Raw genomic sequence first — 15,364 nt, forward strand, 5'->3', positions numbered from 1 at the left:
CCTCTCCCACGCGATCGTGCTGACCACCCACTGCAGCTTGCGCCGCTCTGCCAGGTGGCGCTCTCAATTCTCCGTTCTTCGGGCTCCGCTCTCCCCAAATCTTCCCCCACATTCTCTCGGCGAGTCGACCTGCGACGGCCATGCCAGGGGCTCGAAACAGTTTCGTCGCAGTTCTCCAACGGTGCAGAGGTGCAAACGCTTGATTCTCGCAAAAAACAATAACTACCCAATTATTAAACACTTGCTAACAAGGTGAGTGCGCAGCTTACAGCTAAAAAAAAGAGGAGCAAGGGCTAGAAATCGGGAATACTGGGTGAAGGTTAAGCTGAAGTTGAAATTGAAATTTTGTAATTAAACGGTTTCATTATCTAGTGCTTCGCTTACTCTTAAGAACCAGATTCAGATGTATTACCTGTGATTGCGTGCTACCAACAAAACCAGTTACCGCGAAACGCAGTTTACTTCGCATATTTTTGGTTCTCTCTTTCGGCAGCGTTCGCCGTCCGCTTGCCCTTGAGTGGGTTAAGGTAACCAGTTATAAGTCCCGAGGAGTGAGTGGGCCACAATGCACTTGAGATCATTCGTATAATACACATCCGTTGGCATCCACACGTTCCACAGTCTCGAGCTTCAATGGAGCTCTCCTTCCTAAAATGTTTGTCGAACAAGTGTTTACAAATTCCTATCTCTTCGTATATGGAAATTATGTCTCGTTCTTATCTCAAAACTGCCTAGCTACGGCGTTTAAATTAGATGCAGAGTCACAGAATGGGAAATCAAGTAGTCTTCCCCTATTGTTTGCAAATTCGCGAATCATTAGCATGACATTCCTTAGGATCAGCTATTATTATAAGACCGAGTTATTATTTTCAAATCAATCATATTCAATCAGCACAGGCACAGCCCTAATAATACCCATTTGATGGACAAACGACGGCTATTAGCTGCAATTTGCCACCCATTCCGTGACAGTTTGAACCAGAATAAAAAGGTCCCCAAAAATACTTATAGCCGCACAATCGCACTTCCAGTTCATTATAGATAGGGCCGAGCGTGAGAATCGTAAATTATGGGACCGGGCTCAGGTGCAGATAAGGATACGTGTCGAGCAGGTACTGACCGCATTTGAAGATCGTTTTTGGGAACATGAGTTGGCAAGATCGCTAGCATATCGCAGGCCCACTGATAAGGCCCTAGGGAAAGCGGACCGGGGCAATACACAAACATCACCCCGATAAACTATGACACCCATCCATTTTGCGTTCCCGCAATTCATTCATTGGAAGCGAAGTGCGTACGAAAAAGAGATTGTTGATTGACCTTCCCGCAGCCACACTTAACCCTGTGAAAAAGGCTGTTTGCATTTAGTCTCGTTTGGGTATCGCTTATCCACACACATAGGTAATAATGCCCGTTCGCACATCATATATGACCCACAAATCGTTTCATAAATTGAGGCTAGGCGCTTCAATTCCGCACACGACTGTCCGGTTTAAATGGAATCAAGAGAATGTGCACCTGATGACGTCCAGGTCAGGGATGAGCTGCTATATCGGGATTCGGTATTAAAATATCACAGATATTGAAACATTTTTCTCGAAAATGATAAAATGTTCAATTTAATGATAGTATTACAAATCTTACATACGCTCAGAGCATTATAATCAACGATTTATAAATTTCTAAAAAGTATACCTTAAAATATAATGAATACTAGAGGATCAAAGATTTACACCTGCTTATCTTTCTAATGCGAATGTGTTTTTTCGTACTATACTTTTTCCAAGCACTCATGGTTAGATCATCTCTAGTTTTTATTATGCTGAGAACTCTGACGTTTGTGGCACTTAATTAAATTTAAAATATTTATTTATAGCTATGTAAACCCTTGACCCTCCTCTCTGAACCGTACACGTGTCTAATTTAACAATGATTGCCTTACAGCTTAAAAATGTTGCAATATCTGGTGGTTACCCTGGCACTTTGCGCCACAATCTCTTCTGCTGCCCAGACGGTGAGTATTTTGATAATTTGATAGCCAAACTTTTTAATTCAAAATTCTTCTTGCCCGCTTTACAGCGCAATATGCCCATTCAAGCCATAGCCTATCTGGTCGGACCCGTGCAATCGGATAACACGCAGGTCAAGGGCAACGTGACCTTTACGCAGAACGACTGTGGCCAGAATGTCCATGTGCGCGTCCAGCTGGAGGGACTGAAGGAGGGAAAGCACGGCTTCCACATCCATGAGAAGGGAGACCTGACCAATGGATGCATCAGCATGGGCGCTCATTACAATCCCGATAAGGTGGGTGCAGGCTCCTAGGTGTGATCAATGATGTATTTAACTTTATAAATTCCAGGTTGACCACGGTGGTCCCGACCATGAGGTGCGTCACGTTGGCGATCTGGGCAACATCGAGGCCAACTCCTCGGGCATTATCGACATCACCTACACGGATCCCGTGATCACTCTCACTGGCAAGCTGGCGGTTATCGGCAGGGGCGTTGTTGTCCACGAACTGGAAGATGATCTTGGGCTGGGCAACCACACGGACTCCAAGAAGACCGGCAACGCAGGTGGCCGCATTGGTAAGAAATCGGAATTAACATTAATCAAATTCATAAAAGTAATAAACTCTTTTCTTTACTTCTCACACAGCCTGCGGTGTTATTGGCATCAAGTAAATATCCCTTCCAACGCAAAAGCAAAAGCAATAGGCTGCTCGAATATTTTATGTGTAGTTGTGTAACTCCGAAAGCAGTAACTAATGAATTGTTTTCCCAGTTTTTCCACCCACAATCACTCACCCTTATGTGTTTGGCTTTCCCATTTTCCTCGATTAACTGTCTCAGTTCACTGACTCGCTCGAATTTCCCTTTCTACTGTCCTGCCGTGTGTTTGTGTGTAATAAAATCAACAAAAATTAACCGAAATCTAAGCTAAACATTGGTATACTGCTATGTATTCCACCAACTCATTCATGGCCTAAACAAACTGCCTCATTTTCGCTGGGGTTGGTTGGTGTGGTAGGTATGACAAAGGGTTTCTTACCAATCATTCGTACTAACATCATTAGCATTAGTGGGCAGCGAGGCGGGGGGATTGGAGTAACAACAACCACTGGAATCGAAAGGTTTCGGCATTATCCACCTATGGTTCGATCAGCTGTGTGAACTTACCTTGTGTGTCTTCCAGTGCCCCACCTGTAACTGCATCTGCATCCGCACCACCACGCCATCAACCACTGTACTATGTGCCCCATGGGGAGCCACAAGATCATGTTGTCTATCCACTCCAGCGCTATCCCGCGTACCCACTGCCATACCCACACCCATACCCATATCCATATCCGCATCCGTACCCCTATCCTTATCCGTTTTCGCACCAATTGTATCTGTGAGATCGCGAGACTACACCTGTGCTCTAATTGCAGCTCGGACGTGGACGAGTGGCCATGTCGCGATGGTGGCGCCGGCGCCCTGCGCTACTCCTTCTCCATCCTGACCGTCATCGTGGCCTTCTTCATGGCCCGCAGCCTCGACTAACCCAACACACCTGCACCCGGAATCGGATCGAATGAGCATGTGGCATGGGATTACTGGTCATCGTAGAGATCCGCATCCCCACTTACACACTAATCCCAACCATTAGTCACACACACACAGCCCCCACAACTAATTATAATACTCCAGCGACAACAGCATTATCCACCCTAAATAGTGAACTCTGAGGAACTAACTAAGCTACCTGTATTATGTTTGAGTTGATTGATAATAAAGTTTGTTATTTGTACCTGCTCTGCGTTTTGTACGTGCTAAGATAGTAACTAAATTGAACAAGGTAACAAGTCAGGTAGGTAATTAGAAGATTAGACAAAATCACTTAAATTCGTTGAGCCAAGAGCCAAAATATCGTCATCAAAATGTATTGATGGCTTTCGGATATAAATTTTGTTGGGTTTATACAAAGTATATTATTATTTTGGAAGTTTATGGCACTTTGAATAATATCTCGAAAGAACTAAGCTAACCGTGTTAAATTGAGTTTCCAAAGCTGTTTGTCCAGAATAAATAACACCTTAAGTTATCAGGAAACTATTATTAGAATAGGCCAGTCCCATAAAATCCGTAAAAATACCAATAACGTCAGCAATGCCTTTATTATTCCATTCCCACCCAAGTAATTGGGTCATATAACTCATCCTTTCTTTGGATTTGTGAATTCCAGCCTACAGCCACAATTTTCTTTAAATTGCGGAAGCCTTCAGAAAGTGTTTGCCCCTCAATCATTCAAGGAACTGCAGTTCCCGGTGATTCCTCTTTCCCCCTCCCAGTCGAATGGTCAAGCAACAGCTTTTGCTTTTATTTGAGCGAGATTTCTGTGACCAGATATGGCCAGCCCAAGAATGGGTCACCCAGTGGGATTCTCGTAACTTGGGGCCATAATTCCTGACACGCAACATTAACATCATCCAAAAGTCGGTGCTGTGGCATACTTCTGGGCGTCTTTAATTATTTCGCACAGTCCCGACGAATTCGACTCTACAACTTTCTCTGCCTTCGCACGAGAACACGCAATTAATTTCGCCTTGGGCCCGGTCGCGTTCCCTGTGCTAAGAGCTGAACTTTAAAGGGAAAACACCAGACGTGGGCGGCCAGCTGAATTTTTATGGTAATAAGTGCAATGACCCACCAGGAGAACCGAAGGTGTAGCTGTGGGCAAGGTAAGCTCCGGGCGACCCACAAAAGCCAGCCAAACGCCTTTGCTGTGGTCAAAGTTCTTTGGTATCGGGTGGTAAATCAACGAAATGGGTTATAGAGCAATAAGCCTGCCCGGAGTTCCAGCCCCCTACGCCTATCCCTAGTCCGGTTCCCGTGCCTAATCATGCCTGGCCTGAATTCGAATCGGGTCCCAAGACTTTCACTCGCTTTTACTTTTGTTCCGCTCCCCCCTATCCACCCACTCCGCAGCCCGGATCCGTTGCCAGCGCCAACCCCAAAGGTGGCCACAACAGAAGCGGTCCCTTCTAAAGCCCGGCCGGACCGTGGCTCCGGTCAGTTCGTGGTTCAACTTCAGTGCGGTCAGTCGCATCGGGCGATCACTCAAGCTCTCCAACGGTCAGCCTCTCCCACCAAAACGGTTTTAATTTTGGATAACATAAAAATAAGTTCGGAGGTTCATTTAAATACACACCAAAATGCGTTCTTGCGGCCCGAGTTTAATTAAATACGTCTTATTCGCCTTTAATATTCTGTTTGCGGTAAGTGTGCACATGGAAAGTGAAAGGATTTTCTAATAAATAAAGCCCTAAGATTCTATATTCCTCTTAAAAAATGTATCACTAAAAACTAAAGTGAAAGGCATACGGATACGGCATAATCTGATGTGATCTAAAAGTATTAAAATTACTTTTTAAAACATTAAAAAGTTTTCAGATTTCAAATGAAAACGAACTGGATTAAATATTCTCAACATAATAAGTTGCCTTATCTTAAAGACATTTGCCTTGAAGATTGAATCTTAACTGTTTTGAAATTACGTTATCCTCTTTTGAAAATTTCTAAAAAAGGAACTCTGGCTCTCAAGATTGATACCTGTTCATTAAAGCGACCTTTCTAATAACCCTGGGAAATACATTCAGCTAAGCCCATCGTATTATTCTACGTGATTTATTTTCCTAGCAATTTTCATTTAATTTGCCATAATTAACGTCACTTAGGCCAATAAAATTACGCCAATGCCGCGGGCCTTGTTCAGGGGCCTCATTTAGATAAGTATCACTGGAAAATGCCATTCTCACTCGCTGAGTATGTACTCCCCCAGTCTGAAAACGCGATTCGCCTGTAACGACATGCAAGTGATGTTCACATATACGAGTATATGCGTGTTCCAAAGGACATGGACATTGGGTGTCCTTCGCATTGACCAACTGAGCGAGCAGGCGACTTTCAATGACGACATTGACTCGAACATGAAAATTCCATTGACTGGGTTGTGGGTGATTTTTATCGCTCAATTAGAATTAGGAATGTAAATCCTAATGCCAACTCGAATTAGGAAATGAGTGGAAGCAATTAACTTAATTGCCTTCGGCGTACATTGGACGTTGGATCGATTAATCAGCGGGATCAATTTTCTTACAGATCTCCGGCCTGGGAATTCTTATAGCCGGTGCCATTGTCCTGGCCGATGTGAATGAGTTCAATCACTTTGTGGAGGGTCGAGTGCTAGCCCCCCCGATTGTCCTCATAGTGACGGGGCTGATCATATTCCTGATTGCTTCGCTGGGATGCTTTGGAGCGATCAAGGAGTCGCCAACGCTCCTGATAACGGTTCGTTTGATAAAGAGTCACCAAGATAGGATGCTAACCCACTAACCTAACCTAACATTTCATTACCAGTTTGCCGTCCTTCTGGCTGTCATCTTCATTGTGGAGCTGGCGGTGGGCATTGCGGCCAGTGTTTTCAAGAAGGATCTGGAGGGGATGGTGAAGAACTCGCTGCAGGAGTCCATCAAGCGTTCGAACACCGAGGATACCATGGCCTGGGACAACATCCAGCAGAAGCTGATGTGCTGCGGAGTAGACTCCCCGGCGGACTGGAGGACTCTGAGTGCGAATAAAACGCTGCCGGGCAGCTGTTGTCAGCCGCAGTTCATCGACAACGCCGTGGGACATTGTCTGGAGTCCCCGGCTCTGGGCAAGGACAAGTACTTCCAGGATGGCTGCGTCGGCAAGCTGAAGGATCGCATCGAGAAGAACGCCATCATCCTGATCGGTGTGGGTATCGGCATTGCCTTCATCCAGATTTTGGGCATCATTCTGGCCTGCTATCTGGCGAACTCCATTCGACAGGAGAGGGCCAAGTAATGGCCATCGCAGTGCCCACATCAAGTGTATCTATATTTAATTGATAAATCTTTCATTTTATGTAGTTGAAAATACTTTACCGTTGAATCCTGCTCAATTTACGAAAAAAAACGCAACAATCCTTATCAGATTAAATCATCCTTAACTTTTCCCAACTTTCTTTCACTTTTTGTATTTTCACTTTGGATGATGCACATCCCTTCTCAGTCCTAGCTCTCCTTAGTCGAAGGTGTTTATACTTTAACTAGCTCTTTACTTTCACTACATCTCTCCCCTTTCTTACCCTCCCATAAATCTTTCCTCTCCAATCTCTCGTTTTCATTAGTTATTTGTAAAAATAACGATTATTTTAAAACTAAATTTTAAATATGAATTCGTCACCTACGAGAAACTGTTGCTTTGTATTATCGAATAAATATAATCCATTTTAGGTAACCTTTTTGTAGAATCGCTCAATAAATACTTTACACACAGTTTAGGTGTCTTCTAGTACTCTTTATTGTTGGGGTCTACGTTGGATCTACGACTATTGGCCAGGCTCAGCGTCCACGTAAGCTTGAGTCCCACAATACAAACGGGCTTTATGGGGTCTACGGTTTTTGGGGGTTACCATCTAAAACTACGTGTGGACGCCGATTGGTGTCTCAGCGGGGTGCGACTGCGTTTTAACGAGTGCTCGACTACGGCTACATCCTCTAGGGGCAAATGCAATTTAATGGTCTGTTTTCCGGCAGAGGCTTCTGCTGTCCCGAAACTCCCTACTTGCTCTGGAGCAGGGCTTCCGAGAGGCGTTCGATGGCCGTGGCGGGGGGCTTGCGACCCTCCTTCTCGCCGCTCTCGAGGATTGCGGCCGCGGCGGCTGCCTCGGCGGCCTCCGCCTCCTCAAGCACACGGGCCTCCTCCTGTTCCCGCTGCCTCTGAAAGTGCCTGAACTCCGTGGGCGTCAGCATGCCCCGCAGTACCGTCTCATAGCTGACGCTGACTCCCTTGGCGCCCATCTTCTGGTGCAACTTCCAGCACTCGCGCTCCTTCAGGCTGCGCACATACGCCGGATAGTTGTGATCCGGCTGCGGCGGTTGCTCCTCACAATTGGCCGCATTGTTGTTGTTCTCCTTCTTGGCCTCGTCCGGCGACAGGGTGGCCACGGGTAGCTCAGCACTCCCCTCCTTCTTCGGCTGCGTGTCCATCTTGACCTGGACCTCGGTCAGGAAAATGGAAACTGGTGGCGCCGTGGGCGGTCGATTGGCGCGGATCCGGGCTGCCAGAGGTGCTATCGATCCACGGCGGATCATGTGCGAGTACTCCTTGGAGGCCAGTTGGAAGGTGGGCGGATAGCTGTCTTGAAACGAGACTGCGAGAAAGCTTTAGTGCGGTTTCAATGGGCTTATAAGATAGCAATGCGATATATCATTAAATATCAATAATAAAGATTGGTAAACTGGGAGGAACGGAACGAACGAATTTAAAAACATTTCTTTTGTTTTGAAAGCAAACTTTCTTACTCTGTTCGATATGGGATTAAATAATTAACAATTAACCCCCTTTTGAGCTCTATTGGACTGAGTTCAATGTACACCCTTCACATGGGGTATACAAAATGGAAATATTATTGTAAATAAATTTACAACATCGAGAACAAAAAAAATTCCATTGTACCTATAATAAACGATGATAAGCTAATTGTATGAGCATTTTAGCCCAACAGTATTTGAAAGTTATACATGTAAATCTCTTTCTTTGAGTGATGTTTAAACCTATACGATTTAGAATTTTTAAAGTATCTTTGTTCTTAAAAGTGGGTTGTAAAAACTAAAAAAAAAAAACAAAAATATACAAAAATAGCTTCTAAATTCCTTTTTTTGATTTTTGAGACGTATTAATAACCTAGTAGTTTCCTAAAGCAGGTCTTAAAGCTTACCCGATTTCCCCGTCTTCCTCAGCAGCGGCGCCCTTCGCTGCGCGGCGCCCGGCTGCTGTTTTTCCGGCCCGCCTGCAACTGGCGACGATACCGCCACCGAACTATTGTCCTCCCGCTCGGAGTCGCTGCCCTCGGAACTCAGCAGGGAGACCAGGGTGATGACATCGGGGGCAACCACGCTGCGTGCCCGATTCAGAGCCTTTTTGGGGGCGTTGGAGCTGGTGGACGAGGACGACGAAGAGGTGTCCCCGATGACATCTAGGGGCACTGACACACCGCCGGCCACCGCGGACGAGGGCGTTCTCGTGAAGATCTTGCGGCGGCGCAGCTTCTGCTGGCTGCGCTTGCTGGCGGCGATGACGCCCTTGCTGCTCTCGTCCAAGCCGCGGACCGGAGCGGACATAGCACGCACCAGGGGCGGACGCCGCTGGACGGTCAAGGCCGGCGAGATGCTCAACGGGATGTCCGGCGTCTCCACCGGATGGCTTCCCTCGATGTCGCTGATGTGCTCCGCTTCCGCTTCCGGTTCGTGCTCCACTTCCGTTTCCGGCTCCCTCTCGTTGGTGGCCCTGATGGTCTGCGACAGCACTATGTTCAGATTAATACGATTCTTGTCCGCCTTGGCGCTGCTGCAAAAGAGTAATGAGTTAGGGTTAGGGAAATCGAAATGGAAATGGAAATGAAAATGGAAAGTTTCGAGTGACCTACTCCCGCCACCCGGCTAAATTTAAATCAAATTATTTGGCATTAGTTTGCGGGGCAATTTATGCTGTTCTCGATTCCGAATCATGCAAGGCACAGAAATAGAAATTAACTTGGGTGTTGGGTGTTCGCCGTTTGGCGTTGGGCTCTGCAGAAGCCCCCGTCCTACCGTTGAAAAAGGAAACCATGTCAATTACGTTGGCAATTGGCGCCCGAAAAGCCGACCGATGAAAGTGAGTCTACGAATCTTCGGGTCATTGAACCCCAGCGCCATCAGGCACTACGGTTCCGCCCAAGTTTTCCGCCTTTCAGCCAGCTATCTTGTCAGCGATTCGAGGCACTGATCGACTTAAGTGTGCCGCCAGGCGGGTCATGGTGGGTGGTGCCTCTCGGGGGAGTCCCCGGCCACATTGGCTTCCCATTTCGAGCATGTCTAGCGTGTGTTATGCACTGGAACATAAAACTTTGACGTTTGATTTGGGCGTGAAGCATGCAAATTGCACACAGAGCTCGACGCGACTCCCATATCGAAAGTGTCACTTTCGGCATATTTAAATAGATGATATCAGCGCAGCCATTACGGCCGGAGTCATTGAGTTTAATATATATACGGAATCGGTGAGTCCAATACGCACTCTTTGACAGCCCCAAGGTCAAACAAAAGGACCCCCTAATGGGTTTCCATAGGTGCGACAATCTACCAAATGTGGCCATCTAAATTCAAACTAAGCCTTTTGCATACTTCAACAAAAATAGCGATTTAACAAAATAAAACCAAACGGGGCTCAGGAAAATAAAACGTATGAAACGTATAGTTTGTTGACCTAAGCTTATAAATAAAATATATACGAGTATATAATAAATTACAAAAATAATAACTAAATATTTTATTGGTTAATATTTTAACCATTAATACAGAAAGACAATAAATCTAAAATTTTAATTATCTTCCAAATATCGTAAATAAACTTGAAAAAATTACAATTAACTGAAAAGTTCTAAAATGCAGGATACAATATTTCTTGGCCTTTTGTGTGCAGACGGTAATATAATTAAAAACGCCATTCCCCATAACTTGTATGTTCAATGGTATCTGCTTGGAATACTCACATCTTGGATTCCGCCGGTTCCACCTGTGAAGTCCTCTCAGCCTCCTGATCCTTTAGCAACGAAGTGGTGGAGGACCAGGCCACCAGACTCTTATCCCTCAGCCTTAATCCCTGGACCTGTGAGGCCGTGATGCGCGGGGCGATCCTTGGAATTGCCTCCTCAACGGCCAGCGACGACTGCCTGCCCACGGGATATAGCTTCTGGCGGATGTTCTCGATGGACCGGCCCACGGAAAGACCCCTGGAGAGGTAGCCCCTCTGCTGGGCCGAGAATCTGGCCGTGGGCTCGATGAAGGAGTGCTGCTTGCGCACGGACAATGGCAGTTGGTATCGCCCACCGGACGTGGACGAGGATGGGTTCGCGGTGGACGATGGAGCGTTCGTCGTCTGGAGGCGACGACGGCTGGCCACAGACAGCGACATGGTGACAGCCAGTTTATCCTTGATAACCTTGATTAGCAACGGTGCCAATGAGTGGTTGCCGCAATGGAGGGGGTTCTTCGAGTGCGAGCCGGGGAGTTGGGATGGGGTTTTGGGGGGCGGTTGCCGTACGTTTCAATTGCCAATCAATGTGGCACATCGAATGCAAATCAATTACGAAGTCATTAAGCCAGAGGCAATAACTTTGTCAACAAAGCAGACGGCGGACTGTAATGGAAACCCAAAGCGAAAGCCCAACGAACCAACCGCCAACCGAGGACCGAAAACCGAAAACCGTCACGAAAGCGAAAGCCACTTTGGGGATGTGATCCCTGGTTCTGGCCGAGATCGAGGTGGCTTCCACGTCCACTTGGCTCGAATGCCCTGCATCGACTGCGTTTTGTGAATGAAGAATTTCGGACTCCGAACCGGAATCGGTTTTTTCGGGGGGTTCGCTTATGTTGCCAACAAACAATCAACAAAATCGCAACGTTGGCAAGGAGTCGCCTGTTATGCTGCCTGTGGCTCTCTTTGGAGTTCGGTTGTTTGTTCCATTTCCTGCTCACACCCACACGTCAGACAACCATCCACCGAGCTACACTGGGCGAAATGTTCCTAACAGAGGAGCAAGCAAGAAATCCAGAAGATACAGTACTTAAGTGACCTAAAAATATATCACAATCTTTAATGTCACTAAGAACTTTTCCATTTTCCTTAACTTAAAATAAAGAAATGGTATTAAGAAATGGTATGAGGGTATATGAATGTAAATTACTTCGTATACAAATATTTAAAAAAATAGTTCTTAGCGATAGAGGAGTATTATGCATTCTCCATTTAAAAAACATACATCTCAACTTGAAAATTGGTAAAAAAAAAAACTTTAATTTAAAATATATATTAGAACTAACAATTTTCAAGCACGCTATGTGGTCTAAGATCAAAGACAACTTAAGTGTTTTCAGTGCACCCATCCATCCACCTGACAGCCCCGAATTGCCCACTCCCCCGAAAGACACGTGCAATTTCGGTGGGTCTGGCAAGTTTTCGACTGCGACTCAATGAACCCGCACGAACTTTTGTTTTCATTTACGAACCACCCACCCAACGCCCCGTCATCGAAGGGATTACAGCATTTTTGGCAATATGCAAATCCGGCCATGAATGAATGAATTTTGCCAAAATAATGGGTGGAGCGGTGAGAGTGAGGGGAGAAATGCGTACAAGTCACTCAATGTCAGCGAAATGTTAGATGCAAATTCAGTTGTTGTCCCACGGCGGGTATCAGCATGAGTGTGAGTGCGAGTATATGAATCTGCGCTGTGGCTGGGATGGCAAGTGAAAAACTTTCACATTTGTGACAATTTCAAATTCATCAAAGACATGCAAAGTTCGGCGGAAGAGTTCCGTGCGCGGTGGCAATCAAAGGAAAGTAACGAACATAACAAAACGGAGCCGAGCCGAGGCAAACACAAACACAAAATGGCATAAAATCCAAAAAAGCAAAAGCAAATCACAAGCCCACTTCAAGGTCACAGCCACATCAACCAAACATACGAATGCGCCTGTTAGCCAAGAGTATTTATACGAAAGTATCCGATTTTCTGATTGCCAATAAAATGTACTTAAAACAAAGCTGAAAGGCAATTCGGTTGGGTGGACGGATGGGCATTAATCATTTCCAGTCACTAGTCAATATTTATGGCTCGACTTTGACGACGCGCCCTGTACCAATGGAACTTTGTACTTCACTTCTTCTCCGACTTGTGCAATTCAAAATCAATTACAATCGGAATGCCGTAAATATTAGACAGCCAAATACAGAGCGGTACCGGAGGAAACTGTCAGACAAAAACCTATTTTAATCAGAAGAGGCGTCGGTACCAAATTATTGTGACTGGAACGGACCGAACTTGGCGGAATTCTACCAGCAAGAAATTAAATAAATAAACTCACTAAAAAGCTCCACATGTTTATTTGCTAAATTTATGATATCAGAACCACTCAAAATAAACAGTATTTTTTTCTAGCTAATCGTATCTTTTGTACAAAATATTTTCACATGATAGCCTCCTAAAATAAATCCCTTTTCTAAGGGAAAGTCGTAAGATATTATATATTTTTTTATATAGTGTTTAACGATCTTAGCCCAGAAGTTTTTTTTTCAGTTTTAATAAACACAACTTTTTCCAACCACAATATAATTTTTTTTACTCAATTCCATCGCCTGCCTGGCAAATGAATAACAATTTCTGAGTACATTCTCTATCCCACATCTTTTTGTCCAGAAGAACACAACGTTCGTCGTTGCCACGACTTGGTTGATCCTTCGCCCAACTCATAAACCTGGGTCGCTTGCCAGATGTCAAGGACATAAACTCGTCCTTACTTGCGAGATCGTTAATATCTATCCAGAAATCCGTTGAGGATGGCAGCTTAGCGTTGAGGGCGGCCATCTCCACATCGCTGCCAATACTCGCCAGGTGACCTCCCATTCGACGACAGAAGTCTTCAGCGGCGAACCAATTCCGCTTGTTGTTTCGTTCAATATAGTAAGATCCGGTACCGACCAGCTCAAAGTTCTTGGGGATGCCCTTCTTTGTTTTGCTTTTGTATGATGCCAGCTTGGATATGACCTGTTGCTGGGCAGCCAGATGCCTGTCAATGTTGTCCAGCTGCACTTGCGGGCCTCGTTGATTGGAGTCCGTGAGATTCACTCCCGATCCCTGGTGATAGGCCACGTGGTCCAGTATGGGCCACAGCGATCTGAAGCAGAATCCACCGCACTGGCTCACGGGGTCCTCCACCTTACATTCGGAGCTCACACCATTCAAAGGTCCGCACAGTAAGGCGGAGAGCAGGAGGGCTGCAGTCTTAAACATTTTTATTCTTTGCAAACCGTCTACCAATCTACTTCGAACTGATCTGCCATGGCTCTGAAATGCCTCAATTATACTTACGTTGGTACCATAGTATTGGTATATTTGTGGGGCTTTCTCCATTTTTTTTGATTGATAAGGGCGACTTCAGATGACCCGATTTCCTTTCCTCCCAACGGTACGCAGTGCGAGCGAACCTCAGAAGTTTAATAACCTTTTAAAACGAATATGTTCGGGACGGCACGTTTGGGGGCATTCTGACCGCACAAATACAAGCCAACTTGGCAAAAAAATAATGCAAAACATCGCGGTAAAAGTATGCTATATAATCTTACATATTGACCAAAAACCAATGAACAAATACAGAAAATCAAACCACCACACCTACCAGATAAGGTTTTTGGGTGAGTATTGAAATCGAATCAAAATGGCTTTCCGACACTATTTCCAAGCAGCATCGAGGTACGGAGATCTGTTTAGAATAAACCAACTACCGAAGTAATAAATGTTTTTTGGCTTTTATTGCAAATTTTATGATTTTTTACTCATTGACATCGCCCGCCTGGCAAATGAACAAAGTCCACTGGTCGCAGTTCGCACCATACATAAAATTGTTCAGAAGAACACAGTGATGGCTGCCGTTGCTTGGCTCCCCCGATGACCACTTAAGAAAGGTGGATTGTTTTCCGGAGTCCAAGGACACGTACTCGCCTGTTTCACCCAGATCGTTGATGCCCAGCCAAAATTCTGTTGAGGGGGGTAGCCTGGCCCCGAGGGCGTTGAGCTCCGCATCGCTGCGAATGCTGGCCAGGTGACCTCCCATCCGGCGACATATATCTCTAGCGGCGAACCAATTCTGCTGGCTGTATTTCTCAATGTAATAGAAATGGCTACCGATCAGCTCAAAGTCCTTTGGGATGTTTCTGTGAGACGATTCCAGGCTGGAAAGGACCTCCTGCTGGGCAACCAGTTGCTTCTCAATTTTGTCCAGTTGTACTCGTGTGGCTAAGTGGTTGATATCGCTGGCATTCGATCCCGACTCCTGGTGGTAGGAGATGTGGTCCAGTATCGGCCATAGCGCTCTGAAGCAGAATCCTCCGCACTGGCTGACCAGATCCTCCACGTTGCAATCGGAACTAGTACTCCCACACAGTTGGGAGGCGAGGAGTGTGTAAAGCAGGAAAATTGCTATCTTAAACATTTCAAATATGTCTCGAGCACAGAGACTTGATCAACTTAATGAATATTTTTCAACTGCGTTTGTCTGTCTCTAAAAACCTCATTAAATACCCATGCCCCAGATTGTTTGTAATAATGTATATATAATTAGGTATATATTATAAGGTTGATAAGGCAGAATTCGACCCTAGATTGCCTAACTTCCCGTATTGTTGATAATAAATATGTATGCATGTGGCATCTAAAAAAAAATTCTTATTTGGTAGTGTATGTGTTAAACTCAAA

General features: G+C 45.5%; 5 protein-coding genes across 6 annotated transcripts; 2 read left to right on the forward strand and 3 right to left on the reverse strand.

Moving 5' to 3' along the window:
- Positions 1–118: 118 nt before the first annotated feature.
- On the forward strand, positions 119–3,795 carry LOC108022982 (extracellular superoxide dismutase [Cu-Zn]). Of its 2 annotated transcripts, none has more exons than XM_017092208.3 (6): positions 119–252; positions 1,945–2,014; positions 2,080–2,307; positions 2,363–2,591; positions 2,662–2,683; positions 3,437–3,795. In XM_017092208.3, the coding sequence occupies exons 2-6, from the start codon at positions 1,952–1,954 to the stop codon at positions 3,546–3,548; spliced, it is 654 nt and encodes a 217-aa protein (XP_016947697.1). In that variant the 5' UTR covers positions 119–252; positions 1,945–1,951; the 3' UTR covers positions 3,549–3,795. The 2 variants fall into 2 exon arrangements, with proteins under 2 accessions (XP_016947697.1, XP_050743595.1); XM_050887638.1 differs by lacking the exon at positions 3,437–3,795 and adding an exon at positions 3,199–3,430.
- A 1,260-nt stretch (positions 3,796–5,055) lies between these two features.
- LOC108022193 (CD63 antigen) lies at positions 5,056–7,350 on the forward strand. Its single transcript, XM_017091045.2, has 3 exons — positions 5,056–5,263; positions 6,147–6,335; positions 6,405–7,350. Exons 1-3 carry the CDS (start codon positions 5,201–5,203, stop codon positions 6,870–6,872), a joined length of 720 nt encoding a protein of 239 aa, XP_016946534.1. The 5' UTR covers positions 5,056–5,200; the 3' UTR covers positions 6,873–7,350.
- Positions 7,351–7,352: 2 nt separating this feature from the next.
- Positions 7,353–11,358, reverse strand: LOC108022277 (uncharacterized). Its single transcript, XM_017091136.3, has 3 exons — positions 10,603–11,358; positions 8,791–9,419; positions 7,353–8,223 (listed from the first exon to the last, which is right to left on the reverse strand). The coding sequence occupies exons 1-3, from the start codon at positions 11,022–11,024 to the stop codon at positions 7,631–7,633; spliced, it is 1,644 nt and encodes a 547-aa protein (XP_016946625.2). The 5' UTR covers positions 11,025–11,358; the 3' UTR covers positions 7,353–7,630.
- A 1,873-nt stretch (positions 11,359–13,231) lies between these two features.
- Positions 13,232–13,903, reverse strand: LOC108022078 (accessory gland protein Acp29AB-like). The gene has a single exon (XM_017090923.1). The coding sequence runs from the start codon at positions 13,901–13,903 to the stop codon at positions 13,232–13,234; it is 672 nt and encodes a 223-aa protein (XP_016946412.1).
- Positions 13,904–14,441: 538 nt separating this feature from the next.
- On the reverse strand, positions 14,442–15,101 carry LOC108022080 (C-type lectin 37Db-like). Its single transcript, XM_017090924.1, has one exon. It carries the CDS (start codon positions 15,099–15,101, stop codon positions 14,442–14,444), a length of 660 nt encoding a protein of 219 aa, XP_016946413.1.
- Positions 15,102–15,364: the final 263 nt, after the last annotated feature.

This window comes from Drosophila biarmipes, chromosome 2R, assembly GCF_025231255.1.
Source record: "Drosophila biarmipes strain raj3 chromosome 2R, RU_DBia_V1.1, whole genome shotgun sequence".
Classification (NCBI taxonomy): Eukaryota; Metazoa; Arthropoda; class Insecta; order Diptera; family Drosophilidae; genus Drosophila; species Drosophila biarmipes.

Coding starts and splice junctions, on each gene's coding strand:
- LOC108022982 (XM_050887638.1), top strand. CDS start 1,952: ATGTTGCAATATCTGGTGGTTACCCTGGCACTTTGCGCCACAATCTCT. Junction 2,308..2,362: donor CTCATTACAATCCCGATAAG/GTGGGTGCAGGC, acceptor TATAAATTCCAG/GTTGACCACGGTGGTCCCGA. Junction 2,592..2,661: donor CAACGCAGGTGGCCGCATTG/GTAAGAAATCGG, acceptor CTTCTCACACAG/CCTGCGGTGTTATTGGCATC.
- LOC108022193 (XM_017091045.2), top strand. CDS start 5,201: ATGCGTTCTTGCGGCCCGAGTTTAATTAAATACGTCTTATTCGCCTTT. Junction 5,264..6,146: donor CCTTTAATATTCTGTTTGCG/GTAAGTGTGCAC, acceptor ATTTTCTTACAG/ATCTCCGGCCTGGGAATTCT. Junction 6,336..6,404: donor CGCCAACGCTCCTGATAACG/GTTCGTTTGATA, acceptor TTTCATTACCAG/TTTGCCGTCCTTCTGGCTGT.
- LOC108022277 (XM_017091136.3), bottom strand. CDS start 11,024: ATGTCGCTGTCTGTGGCCAGCCGTCGTCGCCTCCAGACGACGAACGCT. Junction 9,420..10,602: donor GAACCGGCGGAATCCAAGAT/GTGAGTATTCCA, acceptor ACTCTTTTGCAG/CAGCGCCAAGGCGGACAAGA. Junction 8,224..8,790: donor GAGGAAGACGGGGAAATCGG/GTAAGCTTTAAG, acceptor GCTTTCTCGCAG/TCTCGTTTCAAGACAGCTAT.
- LOC108022078 (XM_017090923.1), bottom strand. CDS start 13,903: ATGTTTAAGACTGCAGCCCTCCTGCTCTCCGCCTTACTGTGCGGACCT.
- LOC108022080 (XM_017090924.1), bottom strand. CDS start 15,101: ATGTTTAAGATAGCAATTTTCCTGCTTTACACACTCCTCGCCTCCCAA.